General features: G+C 35.3%; 1 protein-coding gene across 1 annotated transcript in view; it reads left to right on the top strand.

Moving 5' to 3' along the window:
- Positions 1 to 26,599, top strand: part of bchs (WD repeat and FYVE domain containing 3 bchs) — a 196,171-nt gene that overhangs the window by 22,830 nt on the left and 146,742 nt on the right. The window contains exons 4-8 of the mRNA XM_089089485.1: positions 9,323 to 9,475; positions 14,803 to 14,995; positions 17,315 to 17,504; positions 20,195 to 20,364; positions 25,464 to 25,666. Coding sequence (XP_088945611.1) covers positions 9,323 to 9,475; positions 14,803 to 14,995; positions 17,315 to 17,504; positions 20,195 to 20,364; positions 25,464 to 25,666 — 909 coding nt within the window. The remainder of the gene's footprint in view (positions 1 to 9,322; positions 9,476 to 14,802; positions 14,996 to 17,314; positions 17,505 to 20,194; positions 20,365 to 25,463; positions 25,667 to 26,599) is intronic.

Raw genomic sequence — 26,599 nt, 5'->3', positions numbered from 1 at the left:
GATCCGTCTGTAGGTGCAGGGAGGCTTTGGTTGGGACTTTGTGTTTTAAGATGGCTACGGTTGTCGTGGTGTCGTCGGAAAAGTGATTCAGAAGGCTTGCAAAGTTGTCTCTTATGTCAGTCGTGTGGGGAATAAAAAGTATAGGTTGTAAGTCACTGCCCTGGGGTACCCCTGCTCTTGTTGGATATTCCCGGGGAGTGAACCCCTCAAGAACAACCTGAAGTGAACCATCAGAAAGAAAGCTGTCGATCACTTTTAACAGACGTCCGTGGACACCATACGTGTAGAGTTTCTTTAGTAGGTCATGGTGCCATACTATGTTGAAAGCTTTAGCGATGTCGGATGACAATAGCCTTATGTCGTATGCTTTTGCTAGAAGTTTGATCTACTCCTAGTGCTGGGCCATTAGGCAGTCGAGCGTTGAGTGTTTCCGGCGAAATCCGTATTGGTGGTCGCCTAGAAGGTCATTTGACTCCAGGTACTAATAACTTGTGTGATTGGAAATGCTGTCGTAAACTTTCCCAATACAGAAGATGAGGCTAATAAGCCTATATATGCCCACGGTCGTTGGATCGCCCTCTGCTTTAGGTATAGAAATTATATGGGCGGATTTCCGTGTGTGCGAAAGTTCCAGAGCAAAAACACAGCCGCAAAAGCAATGACATAGGTACCTGTGGACCTTGCACGATAATCTCTTCGCTGATTTTTTGGGTAAAGATTGCAGTTCCCTTAGGCGATAGTAAAGTTTCTATTATAATTCTCCACTAGCTCTTAGCAGAACCATGTTTTCGTGCATCATAATGATAAGATTTATTCTTTTCTATAGCAATACATATTTATAACATGCTTAACTTCACAGAAGGGAAATGGCTGGGGGGGGGATTATTGAAGAAATAAAATTTAAGAATTTAAGCCTTAAGGGGGAAATTTAAAAATTGAACTCCTCTTGAAAACCCTAAAGTTAGAACCCCAAAATTAATTTTGTACATTTCAAAGCCCCCCGCCCCCCCGAGAAAGATTTTAATGTCTATCTTTTAGGGGTGATTCACACATTAACAAGCCGTAAATATCTGACGAGATATTTACTTTTTCTGATGCAGTTTTTCATGCTGATTATAAATCTGAAAACTGTTTTACAAAATTTCAAAATACCCTTTCGTTGGATTTCATAGATAGATGCTAGAGGGCTCATTTCAATTCAATTTTTATAACTATGTGCTTTTTGTGCTTTGAAAAGATGTCGACAAAAACGTGTTTTTTAATCCACTTTCGTTGGATTAAAAATCATAGATTTTGTTGCATGAAACGTCGTAGAGAGATTTATAAGGACTCATTTGCATTTTAATTTTTATGTCTATACCTTTTTGCAAATGCTTTTTTTCATACTGCTTTCAAGTCTGAAAACCGTTTTGCTCTGTCACGTCAGGTTTTCAAGGTATCGACAAAAACATACTTTTAAATATCTTTCGTTGGATTTAGTAGAGATGTTTAAGGGCTCATTACAACGCTTACTTTCAAATCAACAGGCTCTTTGAAGGTAACAAAAGATAGCATTAAGATGGAATACAATTTATGTCAAAAACTGCATCTTTATATATACAATGATATAGCACACATCTTTTCACAAGAAATATAACACTCGTATCCTTTGAAAGGTTGTTTCTCTGAGGTATGATGTATTTAAGAAAAGTAAGTAATCAGATTAACGACACTCTCTGACTGCTAAGGCCCCTGCGTCGGGCCTGCAGTGGCTACAGCCGTGATCGATCTCTGGGTCCCGTATCACCAAGCTAAGGTGAAATCTACTGCGCCACCACAGAAAAAAAAAATGACTATCACAAGTAATAATTATAATTATTTATTTATGTATGTATGTATGTATTTTTCCACGAAAACGGCTCCATAATTTTTCGGGAAAATTGGCATTCTGGTATATTCTGGCCTAAAAAAACGATCTAGATATGTCGAAAGTTTGAGAAAATACGTTAAGAGCCTCAATTTTAGAAAAAAAAAATTATGCGAGTGACATTATTTTTATATACATCAGTATTGCAATGACGTTGTCACACTTCTAACACTTACGAGGAAAAATTGAAGATTTTCATGTATGGAAAAGTTTATATTACATTCCTTAAAGAGCAAAAAACTGGTAATTGCAAAAATGTTTGCATATATTTTATATACTACTACTGGGTGCAAGGATACATAGGGTCAACTTGCATCTGCTACCCTTAGCAATGTTAGATGATTTTCAGGTAGGCCCGCTTATCTTTTAGTTTTAAGAAGCAAGGATGCATAAGCTCAATTTGCATCTGTTATCCTTAGTAAGGTTAGATGATTTTCAGGTAGGTCCACTTAGAATTTAATTCTGAGATGTATGGGTACAAAGGTTTAACGTGAATATATTAGTATTTGTACGACTATAGTTTTATCAGGGAGTTGCTCTTAGGTTTCGGTTCTAAGATACATGAATACAAAAGGTTAATTTTAAAGTATTACCAGTAGTCAGTTTAAATGATTTTCAGGTAGGTCCGCCTAACTTTTAGTTTTAAGAAGCAAGGATGCATAAGTTCAACTTGCAAATGGTATCCTTAGTAATGTTAGATGATTTTCAGGTAGGCATACTTACCTGGCCTCCCCCAGGCCACTCAGCGTGTCCCCAGGTGGTGATAGGGGAACGCCCTACAAATATGTAGGGTACCTCCATAGGAGGCACAGACCGAGGGGGGAACTGGTCCCTGAGGGGTCTGCAATAGAAACCGGGGCACCCTCCCCCGGTTCATAAGTGCAGGTGGAGGAGGAAGAAGGCCCCTCGAATGTACACTCAATAGGGCTCACTGGTGTGTCCACAAGTCCCATGAGTTACAAACCTTCTCCCAGTAATCGGTTAAATTGCATGGCGACGCAGAACACCATCGCGGGAGGATCCTCTATAGGAGGACAACTGCGGCAGGGCGTAAGATCCAGATATTTGAATAACGGTCTCTGCAAAGAGCTGCCTCTTTCCTTTCGGGGTACCTGCAAGACTGGGGACCTTGCGGTCAATTCCAATCCCACTTGAGGAGTGGCGCCCCTTGAGAAAATTATAGCCTATTAAACAACAAGGCATTCACCCGAAATTCTGATCAACGGATAACTCTTCTGATGTTGGCCTATTACACCGGGTACTATTAAGAGTGAAAACGTTCTCATAGCTAATAAAGTCATAATGTCCTGCCTCCTCGTAATTGCAGAACATGTAAAAGAATGAATAACTGAAAAAGTCCTGGCGGTGGGTTTGAGACCATTTATATAGGATTTTGACTTTTGTTGATAGAAGAGCATCGCCAAGTGCTGCAAACCATGTTGTGACCAAGATTGGCCCAGGATTGCACAAAGCCTTCATTCATGGAGGTTCCAGGGCCTTCTTGCTGTCCGGTTCTAAGCCGGCTTAAGCACTTCGGTGTAGACTTGAGAAGATATGTGATCCCCGTCCTGCACTGGTATCCGGGATCATTGCTTTTCCTGAGGTCAAAATAATTTCAATGATTTAAAGAACATGAAACTTGGAACTTGGAATGTTACGACGTTAAAAAATGACCATCGTGTCAACATTTTGAATGGCGAATTCAGACGATTTGAACTGGACTTATTAGGAGTTTCGGAAACTCATATCCCAAGGGCAGGAAGCCTGAAATTAGGTGATATAGAATTTTGTTTATTCAGGCAGGAAGGATGGGGTACATAGACAGGGAGTAGGGCTCATGATGAATAAGGAAGCTGCTAAATCTTGTTTAGGCTGGGAAGGTATTAATAATAGAATACTAATTGCTCATTTTATGACTAAAAATTTCAGGGTATCAGTTAAAGTAGTATATGCCCCTGTAGAACCGACTGACGGAGATACTAGTGACTGTCCCAGGCAGAAATATGATGTTTTTACTAAGAAATTTTAACGCCCAGGTCGGTAGAAATAGGGGTAGATGGTATCCTAGCCTAGGTAAATTTGGTGTAGGAAAAGAAAACAGTAATGGATACAGACTAGTTCAAAGGTGTGAGAAAAAAAAAACTCCGGTGTCGACACAACCCCCCTGGGCCCGGAGGGAAGGCATTGTAAGCTGTTTCCTGGGGCTGTATATTGTTCTTGTGAAAGGGATGCTCGTACGAACTTCAGAGAGGGCTCACTTGAATGGAAATTAAAGGTTCTAGTTCATGTTTTCAGAATAAAAAAAGGTCGGATGGCAACTAGCTCCTCCCACCTTCTATGCCCTTGGGTTTATCGGATGGATAAACCCATCCGGTAGAAATTTGAGGTGACTATTTTGTTAAAAATAGTTGAAACATCAGATATTAAATCTCCGGGGTCGACACAACCCCCAGGGCCCAGGGACAGGCGTTCTAAGTTATACTGTTGGGGTATATATGGTTCTGATAGAAGGGAAGCTCCCATAAATTTCATAGAGGATTCATTTTGTTGGAAATCAAAAATTCTAGGTCATTCTTTAATATTCAAAAGATTTAGGAGGGTAATTAGCCCCCACTTCTTCGCCCTGATTTGCCCATATCCTTTCGATAAAGATTTTGATATAGCCTCTTTGTTAAAAGTAGTTCAAAGATCAGATAATGAAAACTCCAAGGTTGACACAAACCCATTTTTTCACGTTGATATTGTTACTTTGATACCAGTTTTGATACTTTGATGAACATTTGATTTTTTTTAAACAGTATGATTTTGAAATAAGGAATTTTTTAAAACTTGAAACTTTTTGCAGTCAAAAACGAACAAAAATTAATAAAAAAAGAACTTTCCGAAAAATAAGTTTTTCAAAGGAAAGTAAAGGCCATTTTAAAGTTAAGCTCAGCTTATACAAATACCTGTTAAAATTCAAACTCAAACGACCAGAGATTACAACAACGTAATAAATGAAACCCAAAGGAAACAGAAATTAAATAAACAGTCATAGCAAAAAATAAACAAAAGGCAATAAAGTAAATGAATAAATAGATCTAATAACGAGTGACGCTTGGACTGAACATGACAGTCAAGCTTAAAACGAAAAAAAAAATATTTTCCTATTGAAGTATTAATGAAACTTTAAACGAACAGAAATTAAATAAACAATCAATGCAAACAAACATACAATAGACACTAATTTAAATGAATAAATAAATCTTAAAACGAGTGAAACTTAAGTTGAATATGCAAATCAAGCTTGAAACGAACAAAAATCACTACAAACAAAAGTTTGGGTATGCTGAGCTTAAGTTTAAAAAATGGCCTTTACTTTTCTTTGAAAAACTTATTTTTAGGAAAGTTTTTTTTTTAATTAATTACATCAAAAGCGCAAGAACTATCAGACCACAAATACGATTTCAGACTATCCCACTTACCTCTTATCCCACGCACATTCAAACAAAATACATTGAAGCTACTATTTAAAGACAGCGAGGGTTTAATTTTATCACAATAATCAATAGTTGTGTGATAACTGCACCTAGAATTAACCATAGATTCAAGGAGAGGGTCAAATGTGTGTGCCTATTGTTTACCAGCACTACTTGGTTGATCAAAGATTACTGAATTAAGAATAGAAGAATTCAAAAGGAAAGATAAATTACCCATATTTATCACTCATAACAAATGCATACATAGAAATATCAGTGGGATGGCACAAATTATCTAAAGTATAATGTGACACCAGTCGTTATTATGTGAGCTGCAGGTGTGCTGGATACAATAGAACATATAATAGAAATCAGGCTACATGAAGGTGATAGGATCTCAAATAAACATAAAGAGATATCAGTAGGATGGCTCATTTTATTTAAAATATTGGCCCAATTTATGATATGGGACCAGGAAAAATTACGTGAGCTGTAAGTATGCTGACCTGAACAAAATCTGATAGTAATCAGGCTACATGAAGGTGATAGGATCACAAACAAATATAAATAAATATCAATGGAATGACACATATTGTTCAAAATATTAGCCCCAAGTATAATATGGGTATTAAAAATTATGAGCTGCATGTGTGCTGACATGACAAAAATATGATAGAATTCAGGCTACACAAGGGTGATAGGATTACAAACAAACATAAAGAAATGTCAGTGGGATGGCATATATTATTGATAGTATTGGCCCAAAATATAATATTGGACCTTTCAAAATTGTGTGAGCTGCAAGCGTGCTGACATGACAAAAATATGATAGAATTCAGGCTACAGGAAGGTGATAGGATCAAAAACTTAGAAAAGGAAATAATTGTGGGATTGGCACATATTCATCAAAGTATTGGCCTAAAGTATAATGTTAACATGATGGAGCGCCGCGTAGCGTGCCAAATCTCAGTGCAAATGCAAGCCTACGGCTAAAAAATTCGAACCAAAGTAGCTTTAAATTACGGAACTTTGTGTTATACCAATGTATTTATATTTGTAATTATACTTGAAACTAGATGATGCTATATAGTTTATGTTAATTAGTACTATATTCAGCTATATCTTATCTCCTGTAACTTGTCTACGAGATGTTTGCCTCGATACAATGTTAAACATATAGAAATGGTTAATGTCCGATACCTTAAGACGGTGAGTGATAGAGACAAACGGTTTGCATATTTTTAATCTGCTTAACTCAATTGCCTTAAAACAAGCGTTGAATTTTTGCCGAATTTTTTTTTTTGCAAACCAGTGTCACTCTTCTCAAATATCTTTAACGCAAAAATTAAGCTTGAATTTAAACAGCGGGAGGTTGAGGCAGGTAGTAGTCACACTCCCATTAGAAGAACCCTGGATCAAACAGTTTGTGGTATCCAACTGTAAGTAATGAGCGACGCTTGTTAAAGGAAACCGACACTCCAAAAAATAGAATTTTGGTTAAAATGTACATATTCAAAGAATTTTCTCTGTTATAAACCGATTAGAAAAATCCAAGTTCAAGTTCGTTCAATTTTGATTATTAACAATATATGTACAACGACAAAAAAGACAAACAAAGACCCCCCCTCTCCCGAGTGGGCTTTATGACCCTTTTACAACCGCAACAAAAACATAAATGATACTAATTAAAAAAAATCAATCTTTGAAAAATAATTTTTTTTTCAGAAAATGCTAAAAAGAAAGAAAGAGTTATAATAAATGTGTAACCAAGGTTTAACTTATCCTGTAAAATTTTAGCCACCAAACGTCTGAAAGTGCCAAAGGAATAACAGTCCCTTGCAACCACTTGAAGTATATTCCATACTCTCGAAGGTAGCCACCAGAGGAATGAAACCAGATTGATGCAAGGCATGGAAGAGACCTGATGCTGTTTGAACAGCTCTATCACTGGTAATGCAGAAAAAACCCAACAACAAAAAACCACGCACTCACGCTAACAAAAAACATGATATACTGCCGTTCATCCCCAGCATGCTGATAACTAAGACAGAGCGAAGTACTATGTCAAGTCAACAAGACCAACACAGAATTCCAACTTGGCCCAGAGACATCCACTGCATATTTAAAGAAAAACGATAAAGATATTTGAAAAAAGTGATACTTTTTTTTAGCTGATTCAGGTTAAGAATTTCATGCGGCATGAGAGGTAGTCAAGGGTTTGAAGTCCGATCTGACTCATGGGATGAATGAAATTCAAGTAAAGTAAGTACTCGGCTTAACAACGCTTCTTGACTACTAAGGTCCTTGCGCCGGCAAATGAAATTTAACCGGTGCCAAAGTTGTGAAGATGATAAGGAGAATAATTAAGAATAAGAGGTAGACTAGTTCTAAGGACCGCAGGAATATCACCATGTAGTTGAAAATGAACGGAAGATATATATGGGAAAACATAAAGAAACTTCAAATCAAGTAACGGCTTATTAACAGAACCATTTGAACCACTTCAAACAGCATGAGAAAGGAAAAAAAGGTTGACATCTATTTAGTAGAGTAATAGGAGACGTGATGCAGAATTTAACAATGGAATAGAGTTTTTAGAATTGGCCAGGAAAAAGGCTTTTAAGCTTTCTAAGAATTCCGAATTCCATGATGTCCTCGTTTTAATTAGACTAATAAGATGCATGCATCCAAAAGAATACCAAGGACCCCGATGTACTGATCATTATGTCTACTGAGAGAAGCCATTGAAAGGGAATTCTAGAGAGTTGAGTGGGAAGTTTAAGAAATTCGCAAGAAAGTTTGACTTGAAAACATCTAGGACTAGGTGAATAGCGTCAAACCATAGAATCACTGTCTTAAACAAAAAACCAATTTGATAAATATCTCAGGCTTCTGATAGTAGTTCCGAGAAGAATGTTGTCAGTGAAAGTAACTAGAGCACCTCATCTGCTGATGGAGACATGCATTTTCAGTATGGAAAGAATTGGGGCGGTGTAAGCGACAACAAACTGTTGGTTCAGGCTCATAACTGGGCCAGTAAGATTATTCATATAAATCAAGAACACAAATGGTCCTAGAACCGAACCTTTGGGATGCCAAATATGACTTGAAACGGCGAGTGGGAAAGAGGATCTACGGAGGTGACGCTTCCAGACAAAGGTACAAAAAGCCAAACCAAACTCTAGCACTCCCTGTTACACCGTACTGAGATAATCTTTAGAAAGTAGAACTTGTTGGCTCGACGAATCAAAAGTTTTCAGACGTTTAAAAATATAACTGCAGGAATCAAATCTGAATAAAGAGTCAAATGGGGTAAATTTAAAAGAGTTGTATAGGCATACCCTGTTGAGTGTTTAACTCGGAATCCTGACTGATATTCATGAAAAAAGCCTTTATCTCTAAAAGGAAGTAGACTAAAAAACATAGCCTTGTCAAACATTTTGCTAAATGCAAACAATAAAAATATTGGCTTATTATTATCTCGGCCATTCTGAGGTCCATGTTTGTATAAAATTATTACTTGAGCGTGGTTGAGTGAATTGGAAGAAATTCCATTCTCGAAAGATAGATTTACGAGTCTTGTCTTTAGGGAAATAATTAAAAGGAAAATGAATCTGACCACCTTAGTGGATATACAGTCAGGACAAGAAGGTATCATTCAAGGGTCAACGTACATTGTTTTCACGGAGGCCTTCTCATCCCTCTGTAGAAGCTAGTTTAAAAGACTGCACAGTGAGTGGACCTTTTACCTAGTGGTTTTTAAAATGGACATTTTTTACTTGTTAAACTTACCCTATCTCCCTGGGTAGTTATTGTCATGCTCATTGATTATAAGCAGGAGAAGCACTTGGTAAAATACCCATAGATTGTCTCAATAAAGAAAAACTGTTACTTCTCACTGATTTTCATGTACTTCTTGCTTTATGGTTGTTTTGACTTTTGTTTTTTAAATTTTCAGGTCATGTCTGCTGCAGCCCTACCGTCTACACTAGTTAAGTGTCTCTACCTATTTTTCGATCTGCCTGATATCGTTAATGGTGATACAATTGAACCAGGAAATGATTTTTCACCAAAAGAAACAAGGATACTACTTCAGAAAGTCTTTTCTCAGGTAAATGTACTCCATCATGTTACATGGTGTTTCAGAAAACTAAGATCTTGTTTTGTGTACCGTATGACACTTATTAGAAGTCTAGAAATTGCGCTTCAAAATCATGGCTGGAATTAGACCCCGGCGCCGCGCCGGCGGATCGACCGAACGCTGCCGAGGTGTCGTAACGCAGCCGGCGCGCCGAAGGCGCGCCGCCGCTGACAGAGGCGGTGGCGTTCGGTCGACTTTAAATTAATTTTGCGGCAATTCTTTATTGTGTCAACCGCAAAGTCGGAGCCTTTCCTTCTCGTGTGGTTTAGTATTTCGATTTTCCTGATTAGAAATCAAGCAGGGCTTGCACTATCCCTGAATTTTCGGGTATTTCCCTGAAAATCTATGCGTCACCCCGAAATTTTTTTTTTTTTCCCGAATCCCCGAAAATCACGCAATCACGGTGCCACCCCTAGCGATTTATCACCAGTAACTTTCCCTGCCAAATATTGCTTTTCGTACCATAATTCTTCACTACTCTCTTGTTCATTAATTTTCGTCTCTTTTGTTACTTTGCATAAAAACCAGACAGATGCAATATGCAATGGCAAATATTGCAATATTATCTATATGTATCTATATATGTTGACAAAAAACAGCAACGTATTTCTTGAATGAGTTTAAATCATTTTGAACGTCGTTTCCCAATGACTGTTTCTAATTTTGTTTGTAGTCGAGAATTTTTTTTTAAAGCTGAACAGAATTATAGAATGCATTTCTTGCTATGCAGCTTCATCCTTCGGCTAAATTTTAAGATTGACAGCCGACAGATTGTTTCTACAGTTGAATTGTAAGTTTGCAGATTTCTTTTTTTTTATTTTTTATTTTTTTTTGCTGTTTTAATATAAGATTTTCTTAATGTTTAATACTCAATTGTTGAACGCCTGAATGTTTAATACTCAATTGTTCGGAAGCTACCCACAAAAATATGACTGATCAATAAATTGTAAATTATTGCCTATGGTGGAGGGATAGGGGGCTATCATGTTTAAGTGATAATACCTTATTTTTTTTTATTGAAAGCAGGGTTGCCAAAAAGATAACTATTTTTTTCATTGAAAATGGAGACAGAAGAAAATGATATCAAATTCCCTGGGAAACCATATAAATATTTTGATCGACCCAGGCCCCCCCCCCCATTAGGACTTGTTCATTGTCTTTAATATTTTGTAATTTATCATAGGCTACTGGCCTAATTTGGCTTTTCTGTGTGCTCCCTTTTAATTAGATCCTTTGGATCTCATTGAATGCCACGGCGAATCTATGACTCAGTTTTCCAATAATTTTAGGTATATCTGAATAATTTCGACATTTTTGTTTATTTCTTTGTACCGCTTTACTCATACCCTCACTTTTTTTCTAGGAACACTAAGCTGTTTAACGTTATTTTGCGTGTTAGTTTGAACCATATAGTGACCTAGTTAATTATTAAGTAACTTATTTTGAAATGAAAGCTGAGACGGTATCCTAACAAGGTGGTATCCAGAGGAGGGTGTAGGGGGATATTACATTTAAATGATAATATCTCGAAATTTTTATTGAAAGCAGGGGTCCCTAAAAGTTATTTTTTTTTTAAATTAAAGCAGAGACGGCATTTTATCAAGGTGGTATCCAGAAGGGGGGGGGGGTAGTGAGCTATAATATTTAAATTATAAAACCACGATTTTTTTTTTTAAAGCAGGGTTGCCAATAAGTTAATTATTTTTTTATTTAAAGCAGAGACGGTATCCTACCAAGATAGTGTCCATAGGGTGGGGGCATAGGGAGTTATTATATTTAAGGGATAGCACCTTGATTTTTTTTTATTGAAAGCAGGGATGCCAAAAAGTTGAAAAGTTGACAAAAATTAACAAGATTTTCGTGAGCTATACTTGATACAGCACTTGCATGGTTTTATCGTCCAAAGGGAAAGGGACATATGCGTCCAACCCGTTTTTTTTCTTATTGATGAAATGGGTTTAATTTGAAAAAATCCATTCATAAGTACCAGGCAGATTCACGCTTAAACGAATTGGTGTGACGAGAGCGATATCGATATCCCCACCTACTGTTGCACTTGAGCGACAATGACGCGCTTGATCCAGTGCCCAAGTTACATCAAAATGCCAGTTCACAATAAAAGCTTTCAATTTGGGAGGCTCAAGGAGGAGTCTTTGACAGTCTTATGACCTTAGCGTACTAGATGTTGCAACACCCTTACGTATCTATAGTGGTTTAAAAAATTCGATCACCCCACAAATGATTACCAAAAATATGCACAAATATAACAAATGTAACATTTGGAATATTATAACACTTTTTCAAAGTTTTGAAGAAAAGCAAAAAAGGATAAACATCCATAACTACGCTTGAAAGCTATTTTAAAAAGAAACTCTTAGGAGATTTCCATGGAAATGACCATAAGCTTTGAGCCTGGGTGGGAATCTAAGAGGAGTCTTTGAGTATTTTGACCACAGGTGACTTATTCTTGCGACTTTCTTAAATTTGGTAATTTTTGTGAGTATTTGGAAATCAAAGCTTAAACTCAATAACTGATACTAAGTGTCCTAACATTTTGCTTGGATTAAAAGTGACGAAGGATGAAAATCTCAACATCTTCCTGGTCTGCATATTATTTCATTTAATTACACTTAAAACAGATGAGCTTTTAATTTTTTAGCAGAAAATAGCTGGCATTTAATTTTTCTTTTTACCGAATAAACCATTAAGTGTTTTTTTGTTTCATTGTAATTGAAGTGTTTTCATGTGAAGTGTTCATGGTGTATTTTTCAATTTGATAAATATTCTCCTTTTAGATACAGTTTATAATTTGACTGATATTAGGTATTTATCAGTTTATAATTTGGAATGAATCCCCAAAAGAAAAAAAAAAACGAATAATATCCAAAAGAGCAGCCAAAAGCAATAAAAAAGCAGCAGTTCAGCCTTAGCCTACATGACATATATTCTATAAAGAAGCCAAAAAACTTTAAAATGAATTTTTTAAAAATTGTAATTAAAAACCAGTTTTTAATACAAGAAGTCTTTTTAAGAATCCAAAAGAGCGAAAACAACAACCAATATCAAAGTCGCCCATCTCAACTGTTTTAAAGGTGACAAAACAGATATAGGCAAAGGGCATTATGAAGAAATTAAGCTTCTAAGCTCAAAGTTATATTCAAAGTTTTTACCCAGATAACTGACGAATTTTGTGATACGGTATTTGAAGTTGTATATGCAGTAATGCTCGATGAAAAAAACTACTAATTTTGATAATTATGTATTTTAAGAATACATAGCTAATAGATACTTCAACTGCTCGTATTATGCAAGGGTTCTGAAACGCCACAGCCATTTCGTTTATACCAGATTTCTACTTCTCTTGATGAATAAAGAAGAAGACTAGTTTCCAGCCAGCGACTTGTGAATTTTTGAACTCATGAATAGGCTCGAATCTGTTGTAAATTTAAGCTGTGATTTGAGAAAGACTGATGAAAACATTAATGTTTGCGGTCAACATTGATCGCGCCGGCGGCGCGCCGCCGACATCTTACCGGCGGCGCGGCGCGGCGTGCTGTTTTTGGCCCCGTCGCCTCTGGTCTTCCCTCATCGGCGGGGCGCCGGGGTCTAGCTGGAATACTAATCATTTTGTATAGATTACTGGTCATACCTTTATAAAAAAAAGATATTGACGAATGTTTTCGGACCAAACAATAGTATTTTTGAGTTCACAGTGATTGTAAACCATTTTTTGCCCTGAAAAATTTCTTTTTCTTGCTACTTTCATTCAAAATGAAAATACCACACCCCTAATAAGAATTTCACTGAGGGGATGGGTGCTTCTCAAGCCTTGTTCATTTTCGGGAATTGATGCTCATTTACCAGTGCCTCTTTTTTTGCGTTCTTTCCTTTTTTTTGTTATTTGCAATACAGGGTTAGGTTTTTTTTCATAATTTCCCAGAAGAAGTAGAATTGGATTTTGTTAGATACTGTACCTTCGATTACAACCAAGTGTTTTATGCCTTTTAACTGAGTTCTTGTATGGCGAAACCAGGGAATAGTCTTTATATCAAGTATTGAGTTCAAGTTGCCTGGGCAAGGCTGTATCCCTTATAATGCATAAAAATAGAAGTGCATAAAATTCTAAAACAGTTGCGTAACTAAAATACATGCTTCCTTTGTAAAACCATGTTGTTATATATGTTGGCCTACCTGCACACAGAGGGGAGATAGAGGGAAGGGAGAGTGCCACTATCCTACCAAGAAAAAAGAATTAATGGCCTACAAATACAGTTCTTTATGTTTTGACATCCACAGGAAAGTTTCCCTTATCCTCTTATATTTTTTGCAATAGGAATTGTTGGTTTCAAAACGGGGAAATTCATGTTTATTAGTTTCCTTAATTAAGTAAACCCTTAATTAAGTAAACCCATAACTTTAACCTCCAGTATTTATACCGAAATGATACTTTGTTAAGATCATATCGTAGGATTTGGCAACTATCCACAGAATCTACAAGTCTGGTCTGCACCCAGCCATCTGCATATTAGGTAATTTTCCTCCTGACTTTAAATGGCATATCATACATAAAATATATAAATAACCTGGGTCCAAATTTAGTTATCTGAGGAGCATCATTGAGGACATCTATTTTGTAGTACAGGAAAATAAACGAATTGGATTGTTTGGCCAAGAAACGTTTTTTTTTAACCAATAGACACCAAGAAGTCTCTTGTAACCCCAAAATATTGACTATATACACGTTTTTTTTTTTTCTAAATAGAATCAAAACTGAAAATGGTTTGTTGCTCAGCTGTTATAGGAACTATCTTCAGTACTCATACATCCGCTGATACAAGGCAGCGGCAAGGTTATTAGAATCCTTCCACCCTTTGCATACAGTTTTTGAAGCCCCTGGACAATAAATAAAATCAATCTATCTTCTTCTAAGAAAAACATTTCTTGCTAAAACGAATCACTGTTTACGTTCAGGCATAGATTTAGAAAAGAGTAATGTGTCCCCCACATCTTATTTTATTTTTCTGCCTCTTCTTATATAATAGATGATACTAAAAAAGCTGAGACGTGGCCCTCCTTTAAAACAATATCCTCTCCTGAACTGATGCCCGGACTGACGCTTTAATTACATATCCTAGAAATAAATAATTACATTATATCTTATAGATTTTAAAGAAAGTAGAGAGGTTTGAATGATCTTACCAATGCTCCTGAGATCTTTTTCAATTGGTTCTGTGATGTATCAGAATCATTATAAAAAGCGTCCTCTTGATAACCTAAATTCTTATTCCCTTTTGCAGATTCTTGTAAAATTATGTACTTACCCACTAGCAGTTGAAGAACTTGCCAAGGAAGATGATTTGCAGCTCTTGTTTGGTGCACTGACGAGCTGGTGTCCCGCTTATAACGCTCCATGGAGGAAGGTTGCCAGTGAAACGCTTTTAACCATTAACAGACACTGTCTGACACCACAAGTCCTTGGATACATGCATAGTAAGTAATTACAAAGGCCACATTGAGTTTTTGTCATATAAATTACTATGGGAAATTAGTAAGACTGGAAACTGAAAATGGCTTCTGATTCAAAAAGTTTCTTCGACGCCGTGTAGCATTTCCGTTTAATAAACGAGGAAATAGTAAAACAACCCAGATACCTGTATTATTTGCCTGTAATCCTTTTTCTATACATTGAGATATTTTATTATCGGTGGTAGGAATAAATTATATGTAAACGCAACAGGAGAAATAGAAGTTAAGTTTAAGTTTTGGAGCAATCACATATTAGAAGCTCCCTTGGAAGTATTTTTGTATCGCCCGGTGAGTATTATCCCCTTACATACTCAGTTTTTCACTATCAAATTGATGCCTTTGTATTTTTGAGATAGATTGTACGAACTAATTTTCTTCTGAAAGCATGGGCTTACGGAAGGGGGGCGGGGGCAGAGGGGAGGCAGAGAGCTGCCCCCCATAGAACATCAAATTTACACTAAATATGGGTTAAAAAGCAGATGGCTTAAAAAGCAGTTAAAAAACGGCAGATGGCTAAAAAGCAGCTGATAAAAGGTAGATGGTCGAAAAAGCTGGAAATAAACTGTTGGAATGACAGAATAAAAGTCAAACAAGAAGCATTTGTCCATAATGTCTTGGAAAGATTAAATTTTAATCCAAGAAGATTGATAAAGGTTGAATCTTATTGATGATTTATGATTTTTGATGATTACTTATTAATAAAGATTTTATAGGTATGATAGAACTTGCTGGCAATGTAAGGTTTTGTGAACTGTCAATATAACCTCAGCCCTCCGCCCTTCATCAAAGAATCGGCTGCCCCCCCCGCCCCCCCCCCCAGAGAAGAAGTACCGTACGCCCATGTATGAAAGTACTTCGCTTTTAGAAATAACAACATATTTTTATTTTTAATCTTCAAAGACTTAAATAAATTTTTAGGGTGTAAAATAAAATTTGAAATTCTCGCTCGTTTTGAATTCTTTTTAGATAAACCTTGCAACGGTATGCAGGCTTTGGTTGTTAATTTTTCATTTATTTGTCACAGACTTGATATTCTCACCCCCATGATATTATTCAGTTATACGTTTCATTTATACAAGGTAAAACATCAATCCTCAAAACCAAGTTTTGTTTCCTGACTGACAGTTATATTTACGCAATAGGTATCAATCTTAGTCGTTATATGCCTCTGTAGAACTGACTGACAAAGATAGTTGCGAAATGGATGATGTGTGACTGTAAATGTGGAAAAGATGCGAAGGAACATAACAATGGTAATATAATATTACTTTTGTAAATATAACAATCTTCCAATAACCAATATGGTATCTCGTCATTCAATTGAGCGTAAGTTAACTCGCATGATGTGGCACTTGCATAATGGTAAGACAGCTAACCTTATTGACGATATTACTGTAAATTGAAGACCGGGAGGATTTCTCTTGTAGGCGATATTTATGTACAATATTAACGTTTTCAGGGAACTATTATTTCAGCAAAACGTAATTTAATATAATTTGGAATTGTATGTAATTGTTTGTGCTCTTAAAACAATTCCTGAGTGCAGAGCAATTATAGAAAATTTCCTACGCTCCAATGCGAAACTACACAAGTCAAAAAAAGGAAAAACCTAAGAATCTCTTACAAAAAAATAGAAGGTGTGAGTTAGCACCCAATTTTACACATTTTTACAGATAACTTGGGAATTGTATTCATTTGGGATTGTTCATCCAGCTGCTGCTCATTGAGGGTTAATTTAAAAAAAATAGTTGTATTTCTTATGAGGTCCCTCACATATCATGTTCAGATATGTGTATTTTACCCTTGCTAAGTTGCACATGTTTGCAGGATAGATTATTTTTAGCTGTACAAATTAACAAACAATGAAAGATTAAGATTAAAAACTAGTATGGAATTAAATCATAAGATAAAAATTGACCAACTCGTTCAACTAAATTGTTAATAGAAAACGTTTACGGGCTATTCCAAGAAATAATAATATAGTTATTACAGTGAATTGAAGCTCAGTCATTTCACTTTATTTTTATTAGTAAATTTTTATATATTATTTTTTTGTAAGAAAAAAAAGACAACTTTTGTCATTTACGTGCGTCTTTACTATAGTTGTATTGTCTCAGCATAAATCTGTCAGCAGCAGAGTAGTGAAAAAAATTGCTCAACCGCTGATAGCATCATGACTGTGAGTAGGCACTAGCCACAAAAGTCCTTAATGGTAGATTGATTTTTTAATTGATCTTTTAATTGATTATTGAAGTTAATCAGTTTAATTATTTCTCATTTTAGATAAAGGATGTATAAGTTTATGCATTGATAATATGCAAAGAACACATATTGAGCTGTTACCATTGGAATTAGTCGACATGTTTGTTACTGTATTCTGTTTATTGAAAGATTCTGCAGAATTAACTCCTTGCTTACTGGACGACTTTAGAAGTACTCATGGATATACATTCTTAGTCGAGTTTCTCCTAAGGTAATTGTGGTTCTTTATTTAGATATTAACTGTTATTATCCTTTTCTTAGTGCCGATTTATATTGTTTATTATAAAATATAATGAGTGACTTAGGAAAATGTTCAATTTATATTACCATTTACATGAAATTTTAGTTGAAATAAAACTATTAATCCTGCGATTAACTGTTTGGTTGCTTTTAATCGGGTTTTTAAATAGTTCTTTTTACTTTATTTTCATTATTATACTTTTATAGAGTATCAAAAAACAGCTTTTTTCTGAAGAAAAGAAAAAAGAAACTTTAAAATATGAGTATTTTGGAAAAAAATTGGATTTTGTATGTTCTTTTGCCTGCGTTATATAGTTTTCATGGGGTTATGGAAGGAAAATCCCTTCATCTTCTATGCACACAAATATACACGCTAAGATGTATCATTTAAGCGTTAAAATTCACAATGTTTCAAATACATGTGGAAAATATACTAGATATAAAACGTTAAACGAAAAGGACTTCAAGTAACACTCTTAGGTAGAACTTATTCTGCTGAGCCCAAGACGTTCGGCCCAGTAGGTCTGTATTATTATTGATGGATAGAGAAACATTAGAAGGATGCGATGTCATTACGAGGCTCTTTATCCTCAGCTGGCAGAAATATGAACTTTGTAACCTTGAACTAACTGGCTCAGTAGCTTTTTTGAGAAAACACCTTCAAACCTTCTGCTGTGATTGTTACCCCCTTAACCCATTTTTTTATACTTGGACGCCGGACTGTTAGGGACTGTCGAAACATGTTGCTTGAATGTGACAGGTATTCAGCAAAATACGAAAAAAAAAATGTATGACCTGCTAGCTTGATTGTCCATCTTTTTAAATAGACCTCCAGAATATGAAAACGATAGCCAAAGAGCTTGCCATGTGGCGGGAATAAAAAAGAAAAGAAAGAAAAACGTAATATATACTCTTTTGTGAGGACCAGAGAAAATTTGTTTGCCCTCTTCCCCTAAATACAAAATTAAAAGTCCCCTTACCCCATCCCTCTTAAAAAACAAGTAGTTTCTAAAATTTTTCACACGATCTGCCAACCATGAAACATAATAGGGAATGTTCTCTTGTGATGATCAGAAACCAACTGGACTCTGTTCTTTCTTCTTTGCATAATTTTCTGAGAACAATTTATCTGAGGAGCTAATTATCGTATTTCTTGGTAAACTATTGTCTTATGAATTATCAAGTAAAAATAATAATAATAGTATTAAAGCCTTTTAGTAAATATTAATTGAATGTTCATGCTGACTGAGGCATGAATGCAAAAATAAATAATATTTTTCTTTTAATTTGTATTTAGCCTCAATATTGCGAGGAAAAATTAAATATTTTTTGTCTTCAGGTATAGAACAATTTTTAGATCTTCTTTAGCTTCTGAATAGAGCCCATTTTGCTATCAATTTATTTAATTCAGGTAAAAAAAAATCTGATTTATGATCTGGCTAAAGTGGGCTTGGAATCATCTTCAGTGATCTACGGTGAGGGAGAAGTAAACTCTAAGTCAGATTTTAATTGGCTGTTCTTTCGAAGCTAAGGCAGGTCTTCATATGAGCTTTTCAAGCCTTATAAGCAGTAAAGGAGTGGATCCATAGAGGAGGTTGTACCACAGTACAGCCATAGTAAGAACTGGCGATTTTAGTCGTACCTTTTCCAGAATTATTAAGCTTAAATTTACTTTTGCTTTTATTGTGAATCATTTCGAAACTGAATTTAGAAATATTTTCTTAATTTGAAAATTTGACCCAAATTTCTGGCTGAATTATAACTATTTAGTTTCTATAACTAGGATCACATATTTTCTTTAAAAATATATTCTATGTTTTCTTGGATCAGTATCAAACAACCAGATCTGTAAAATATATGTAACAGGTATCTTTTATGTTCATAAGTGCAGACAGGTCTGAGCCATAAGGGAAGGGTAATAGAGGAGTTCTCCAAATTGGATGAGGGATTAGGTATTAAAAATCCGTTAAATGTTCCATATTTATGTCCAAACATTTTGCTTTAATGGTAGACGGGATTGTTTCTCCTCCTCTTATTTACAGGCATGTTGGTGTTTGTATTCTCTTTTATTGTTTTTATGAAAGATATTGATATAAGATAAAATGCGTTAATAATAAAATAAAAAAAAATCAGATACCCCCTCCCCCAGGCTCTTTGACTGAGATTGTAAGGAGAAAGAAAAACAACAAGACCAAAAAGGAGACAAAAGCAAAAAGGGGAAAAATAAAACACATGCAAAAAAAAAAAAAAATAAATAAATAAATAAAAAAAAAAATAAAAAAAATTAGCCACCGACTGACTATTCGCCGGAAACCAAGCCGGAGCAAAATGCCTTGCCCGATAAACAAAACAATACACAATTCCAACTTGAACCAGAGACATCAAACGCACGTGGGTGTTACAGAAATAAAAGGAAATAAATGAAAAGAAATGATATATATGTATATATATATATATATATATATATATATATATATATATATATATATATATATATATATATATATATATATATAATATATATATATATATATATATATATATATATATATATATATATATATATATATATATATATATATATATATATATATATATATATAGGTTCATTAATATATGTTCATATATATATGTTCATTTTTTAATGCTCATTCTTTCTAGCGTTGAGAATGATTCATCAGCTGAAGCTCAAGAAGCTGTCAGAAATTTAGTCTTACTCGTTGCCTCGCTTGCCACCTGTGGATTTTCAGAAATCAGACCTTCACCTGGGGCTGGAGCAGGATCAATTTTTCAAATGCCCGGCTTCACTGTACCCCAACCCTCTGGGAGAGGTTGGTGTCCACATTTTTGTTAATATTTAATTTGATTCTATTCGTATTTTTACTGTAAAGCATTGCAAAATCTGCTGCAAAAAAAAAAAAAAAACTGTTATGCTTGATTTAATATCCTTCGCGTGTAATGCCACAGTTTATAACAGCAACCATATCGTAGTCCAGAGGGATTAAAAACTCAATATTTGACATGTGAATAAGCATACTCTTACTTTTGGAAGCATAATATATGATGCTCAGGTGAGGGGGAGGGGGTAATGAATATTCCTTGTGTTTCTTGAGGTGACGGCGATGCATCAAAAGGAACTATTTTGATGACTGACTTGATGCCCCTAAAATTATTCTTTGACACCCACCTTAGTGCCCAAAGCACAAAATTAAACTTACTAAAAATCAAAATATGTGATTGCAATAAAACTTTTTATGGCAAGTTCAAAAATACAGTTGCATTACTTGTCATTCACAGCTTTTTTTGCGATTTTTCTTTGTGTTTTTGCGAAATCAACAAAGTTCTGATGTTTTGAATAAGAAATGTCAGGCGCGTAGGAGATTTTACAGTTCTTTACGCCTAATTCAAAATTAGTGTAACATTTTTTCTAGTTTACAACTTTCGGTAATTATTTTTGCAAATTTCTGGTCTTTCTGGCGAAGAAAAAGTTCTTCATAAAAACGGGGTTTTAGGAGAAATTTGACCAGTTCTGTATAAAATCTAAAAGGTTGCGTTTGCAAACCTCTTCAAAGAAACTTTTTTTTATATAAAATCCAAAACACCAAAATTTAGTGAAAAAGCGTTGAAAATTATAAGGCGTTGGAAACATCACGATTATATTTTAAATTTAGCATATAAAGCGGCGCAGAAGTACAATAAAATTGTACTGAATCCTTAACCGTGTTTACCAGTTTTATTTCTAGAATCCTGTCCTTGCTGCTGGACGACAGCCCCTTATAATAGTCCAAATATTTCATGTTGGCAAAAGTTTTACCTTCAGTTTTTAACTTATGTGTTAACTTGTGCTTTTTCATCTCTAGTCAGAGCTGGTCCAATTGTGAATGTCTTCGCTTCCCGAGCTAAATGAAAGAAGGAAGGGAATAGGTTAAAAAGAAGGAAATTATTCAAGAGTGCCCATGAAATAAAAGATCGGATGTGCATAATTGCCATTGAAAAAAAAAAATCTGCCTTATGAAAATCATGCATTAAAATTTCAAGTCCCGGTTTACTGAAAACGAATTGTATTTCAAATATTTTCTTTTGTACTTAATATTGAAAATAAACATTAAAATTACAGTTAAATTTTGAACTAATGAGCTTTCAGCAATTAATATCATTATACATGAAATATTCAGTTTAATTTATTAGTTCTTTCTGAAATTGTTCAAGACTCCTAAAATTGTCCCCTTCCTTAACCGTAAAAACCTGAAGCCTACTGTGTCATTGGCGCTTCACTGAAAACGAATTATATTTCAAATATTTTCTTTTCCAGTTCTTACAGCATTAAAAATAAAAATAAAATTACAGTGAATAAAATCTTGAACTGATGGATATTTAAACAATTAATGTCATTATATGTCAAATATTCAATCTGATTTTGTTCATACTTTTCAAGATTATTCAAGACACATATAGTTTTCAGTAAAGCTACATGACGCATTAGGTCTTAGACTTTTACAGTGAGTTCATATTTTTAAAAGTACCTTATTTCAAAATCAAAATTTTTTCAAAATCAAATGTTAATCAAAGTATCAAAACCAGTATCAAAGTAACAATATCAAAGTAAAAAAGTGGGTTTGTGTCCACCTCGGAGTCTGATGTATGAACTATTTTTTAACAAATGGCTATTCAAAATTTTTATAGGATGGGTTTGGGGAAAAAAGGCATGGGGGGGGGAGTTAATTGCCCTTCGATCTCTTTTGACTCTCTAAAAGTGAACTAGAAATTTCTATTTTCAATCAAAAAAGCCCTCTCTGAAGTTTATACTAGCATCCCTTCTATAAGAACCATATATGCCCCCAGGGCATAACTTACAACGCCTGTCCCCGGGCCCTGGGGGGTTGTGTCGACCCCGGAGTTTTAATATCTGATGTTTGAACTATTTTTAACAAAATGGCCGCCTCAAAATTTTTATCGGATTGGATTGGGGAAGAAAAAGGCGTGGAGGGGGAACTGGCTAGTTGCCCTACGATCTCTTTTGACTCTGAGAAACTGAATTAGAACTTATAATTTCAGATCAAATAAGGCCTCTCTTAATTTTATACGAGCATCCCTTTCATAAGAACTATATACGGTCCCAGGACATAACTTACAACGCCTGCCCTCCGGGCCCTGGGAGGTTGTGTCGAAATCGGAGTTTTTGTTACCTGAACTTTGTGTTATTTAAAAAAAATGACTATCTCAAAATTTGTATCGGATGGGTTTGCGGAAAAAAGGGCATGGGGTGGGGCTAGTTGCCCTCCGATATTTTTTTTACTCTTAAAAATTTAACTAGAACTTTCAATTTCCATTCAAATGAGCCCTCTCTGAAGTTTATACGAGCATCCCTTCCATAAAAACTATATATACCCGCCGGGCATAACTTAAAATCCCTATCCCGGACCCTGAAGGATTGTGTAGACCCTGGAGTTTTCGTTATATGATCTTTGAACCATTTCGAAGAAAATGGCTCTCTCAAAGTTCTTATCGGATGGTTTTGAGGAAAATAGGGCGTGCAGGGGGGGGGGGGTTAGTTGCCCTCCGATCGCCTTTGACTCTTAAAAATTGAACGAGAACTTTCAATTTCCACTCAAATGAGCCCTCTCCGAAGTTTATACGAGCATCCCTTCCATAGGAATCATATATGCCCCCAGAGCATTACTTACAACACCTGCCCCCGGGCTCTGGAAGATTGCGTCGACACAGGAGTTTTCTTATCTGACCTTTGAACTATTTTTAACGAAATGACTTCTCAAAATTTTTATCGGATAGTTTTGCGGAAAAAGGGTGTGGGGGAGGGGAAGGGGGTAGTTGCCCTCGGATATCTTTTGACTCTTAAAAAGAACACTAAAACTCTCGATTTCCAATCGAATGAGCCCCCTTTGAAGTTTATAAGACAACTTCTATATGAAGTGCCTCTGGAAAAAATAATAATAATAAAACATTGGAGGCGTATGACCTTTACTATAGCGTTGCCTCTGATGGAATAGGTTTTTAAATCTTAAATTTTTTGTCACTAGACAAGATTTTCCCAGGAATATGGATCGTGTTTTTGTCTTACATGTATTTGTGAAATCTATAAACTTGTGGTGAATGAAACATCTAATACCAAAAATACTAACTGTAAAAAAACACACACTTAATTATGCTTAAAAATATAAATATAAAAACATTAATAAAAGCTTAAAATTATATTTAAAAAAATAAAAATAAATAAATAGACAAGAAAGGATGGAACACAATGTTCAAGAAATATGTTTAGACCATGAAAGTTAACAAAATAAACAAGGAAGGATGGAACGCAAAATAGCCTTTTTAAAGTTCAAAATGGTGAACAGATGCTGAATATTCTGGATTCCTTTGGATGTGTTAGTTGGGTATGTGTTGATTGGCAAGTTGGCCTCGTCAATATCTGCTTAGTGATGCAAGGTACCTGATGTTTTAAATCCCCCTCCCCCTCCCCCTCGCCGATTGCACAACAGACTATCATTAAGATTTTGGCTCTTGCGCACATAAAATTGACTGAAATTTCGTGAAAACTAACCACGTGAGTTGGGAAGCAGACACTGCAAAGGATATGTAGTTAAAACTGTGACTCCTGGCATAAGGAGATTATGGAAGGCCCTGAAAGTCAAAAACCAGAAGCAGCGCAAGAGCCAATACCCGGTTCTCAGCCGGTATGGTGCTTGTGACTTACTATATTTGCGACCGGCACAGCGTTTTGTACAATGTGTTTTTTTTTGTGTAGCTGTCGGACCATTAATTTGATGCGTGCTGTATACTTTTAAGTGAGGTCAAGCAGGCTTAGGGCCGCAAAGGCGTGACCAACCGATAAAAATTCATCTTTCCTAATATCAGTGTGATGTCTGACACTGGAGTATGAAAAAACGGAGGAAAGGCATTTGAGGTCTTTTAAGCACCTTATTTATTGCCAGATTTACTGCCTTGCGATTCTGATCTCTCTGGTTTGCTCATAGAGGCTATGGAAGACCAATGATTGGTTAATGATGGTGAATCGGACGGAGTTGCGTATAATTTGCCTCTGACACCACTCTTATCTTTTGCGCTAACGGAATGAAAAAATAGTGATTAGTTCGGGAGAATGCCTTTTTTAAAGCATGGGACTGTATTGAAAAGCGAAGTGTACTTACTTATGCTTTTTAGACGGGCGTAGAAGTCCCAACCCTCCATATGTACGTGATAAGGCCAAAGGTTCAAAAATCTATGAAATATATTGTAAAAGCGGGATAAATTTACCAAAAAGAGGTATAAGACATTCTCCTATCTAGTCACCCCCCAAGAGGGAAAATTGAGTGAGCGTCTCCGCAATAAAGTCATTCTTGAGCTAATTTTAAATGGAAAGCCGTTCGGTTGAATAAACCATGTTTTAGCGGGAATTCAAAGCTGATTTTGGCTTTGTTTTCTGGTTTTCATAGATGTAACTAAATAATTGGACATTTTAAGTTTTTCCTTTGTTTTCGTTTGGCTTTTATTTTTTCTTTTACCTTTTCGTTGATTAATCTTTTCTTTTATGGTTTTCAAGTTTTGCTGTTTTTCATCTTTTCATTTTGCTTCATATCAATGTATATTCTCTTATGTTACCGACGTCTTTAACTCCCTTCGATGTTGAATACGCTTGTAAAATTACTTTCACACTTGTTTCCACGTTCGTTTCGGCTGTACTTCCTTTTTTTTTTTTTTTTTTTTTTTTTTTTTTTAAATTAATGTTAAAAGAGACATGCCCAGAGCTCTGTTACAATTTAATGATACCATCGTTGGAAAAAGTTTAAGTATGATAACAAGCTTCAGTTTTTTGAATATGTTGTTACAACAAACAAAATTTTCTAATGAAACTTCTGAACAATTTCCTTTCAATATGAAACGGGTCTCCAAGTATTTTACATTTTTTCAGGCGGAAGTATCCGGAATATCCAAGCTTTTCAAGTGCTTCAAACCGTGTTTTTACGTGCCAGGTCGTCTGCTCTTTGTTCTACAGTTCTTGATGCCATCTCTAATATTTATCATTCTGATGACGCCAATTATTTTATTCTCGAAGGCGAAACTACGCTTCCTCGATTTGCAGAGATAATCCATACAAAGCCAATGGATATTCAGGTTATAGGCTTTCCCTTATCTTTTTTAGAATTAGTATTTATGTGATCATCTTCAAAAAAGATTACCATATGTAATTTGACGATAAATTCAACAAATATGTTTTTTTTTATATATATATAACAGCTGTCAGTGGTTGTTTGTTTGTTTTTGTCATTTTCACAGAATAGTAACCTATTATATTCACAAGTTTTTCTTTTTTCTGTTTCTGAAGCCAGTTAATTCACGGGTGCAGCATGTTTAACGCAATTGTCACTTTTTTCAAACAGTTCGTGGTAACGAACTGTAAGTAAGGAGCGACCCGGCTCAATGGTAACCAAAACTCTAAAAAACGGAATTTTGATACCAATAGATACATCAAAAGAATCAGATTTTAATGCTGATTTAAAATATATAAATTTCATCAAGTTTAGTCTTACCCATCAAAAGTTACGCGCTTGAGAAAATTTGGCTAATTTTCGAAAAAAGGGAGAAAGACCCCCTAAAAGTTATAGAACCTAAATGAAAATCACACCATCATATTTAGCATATAAGAGAACCCTACTGTAGAGATTTCGAGCTCCTGTCTGTAAAAATGTGCAATTTTGTTTTTTGCCGGAAGAAGGATCACGAATGCGTGTTTATTTTTTATTTATTTTTTTTTTCCAGGGGTAATCGTATTGACCCAGTAGTCCAAGACTATCGGGAGAGGGCTCATTCGAAAGAAAATGAAAAGTTCTAGTACCCTTTTGAAGTGACCAAAAAAAATGGAGGGCAACTAGGCCCCCTCCAACGCTCATTTTTTTACCTCAATGTCACCCGATCAAAATTTTTAGATAGCCAATTTGTTCAGCATAGCCGAAAATATTATAACTATGTCTTTTAGGATGACTTAATCCCCTGAAGTCCCCGGGGGGAGGGCTGAAAGTTATGAACTTTACCCAATGTTAACATATA

The sequence above is a fragment of the Artemia sp. Qi Xiang Cuo genome, chromosome 5 (assembly GCF_049724085.1).
Source record: "Artemia sp. Qi Xiang Cuo chromosome 5, ASM4972408v1, whole genome shotgun sequence".
Lineage (NCBI taxonomy): Eukaryota > Metazoa > Arthropoda > Branchiopoda > Anostraca > Artemiidae > Artemia > Artemia sp. Qi Xiang Cuo.
This window is presented reverse-complemented; position numbering and strand designations above follow the sequence as displayed.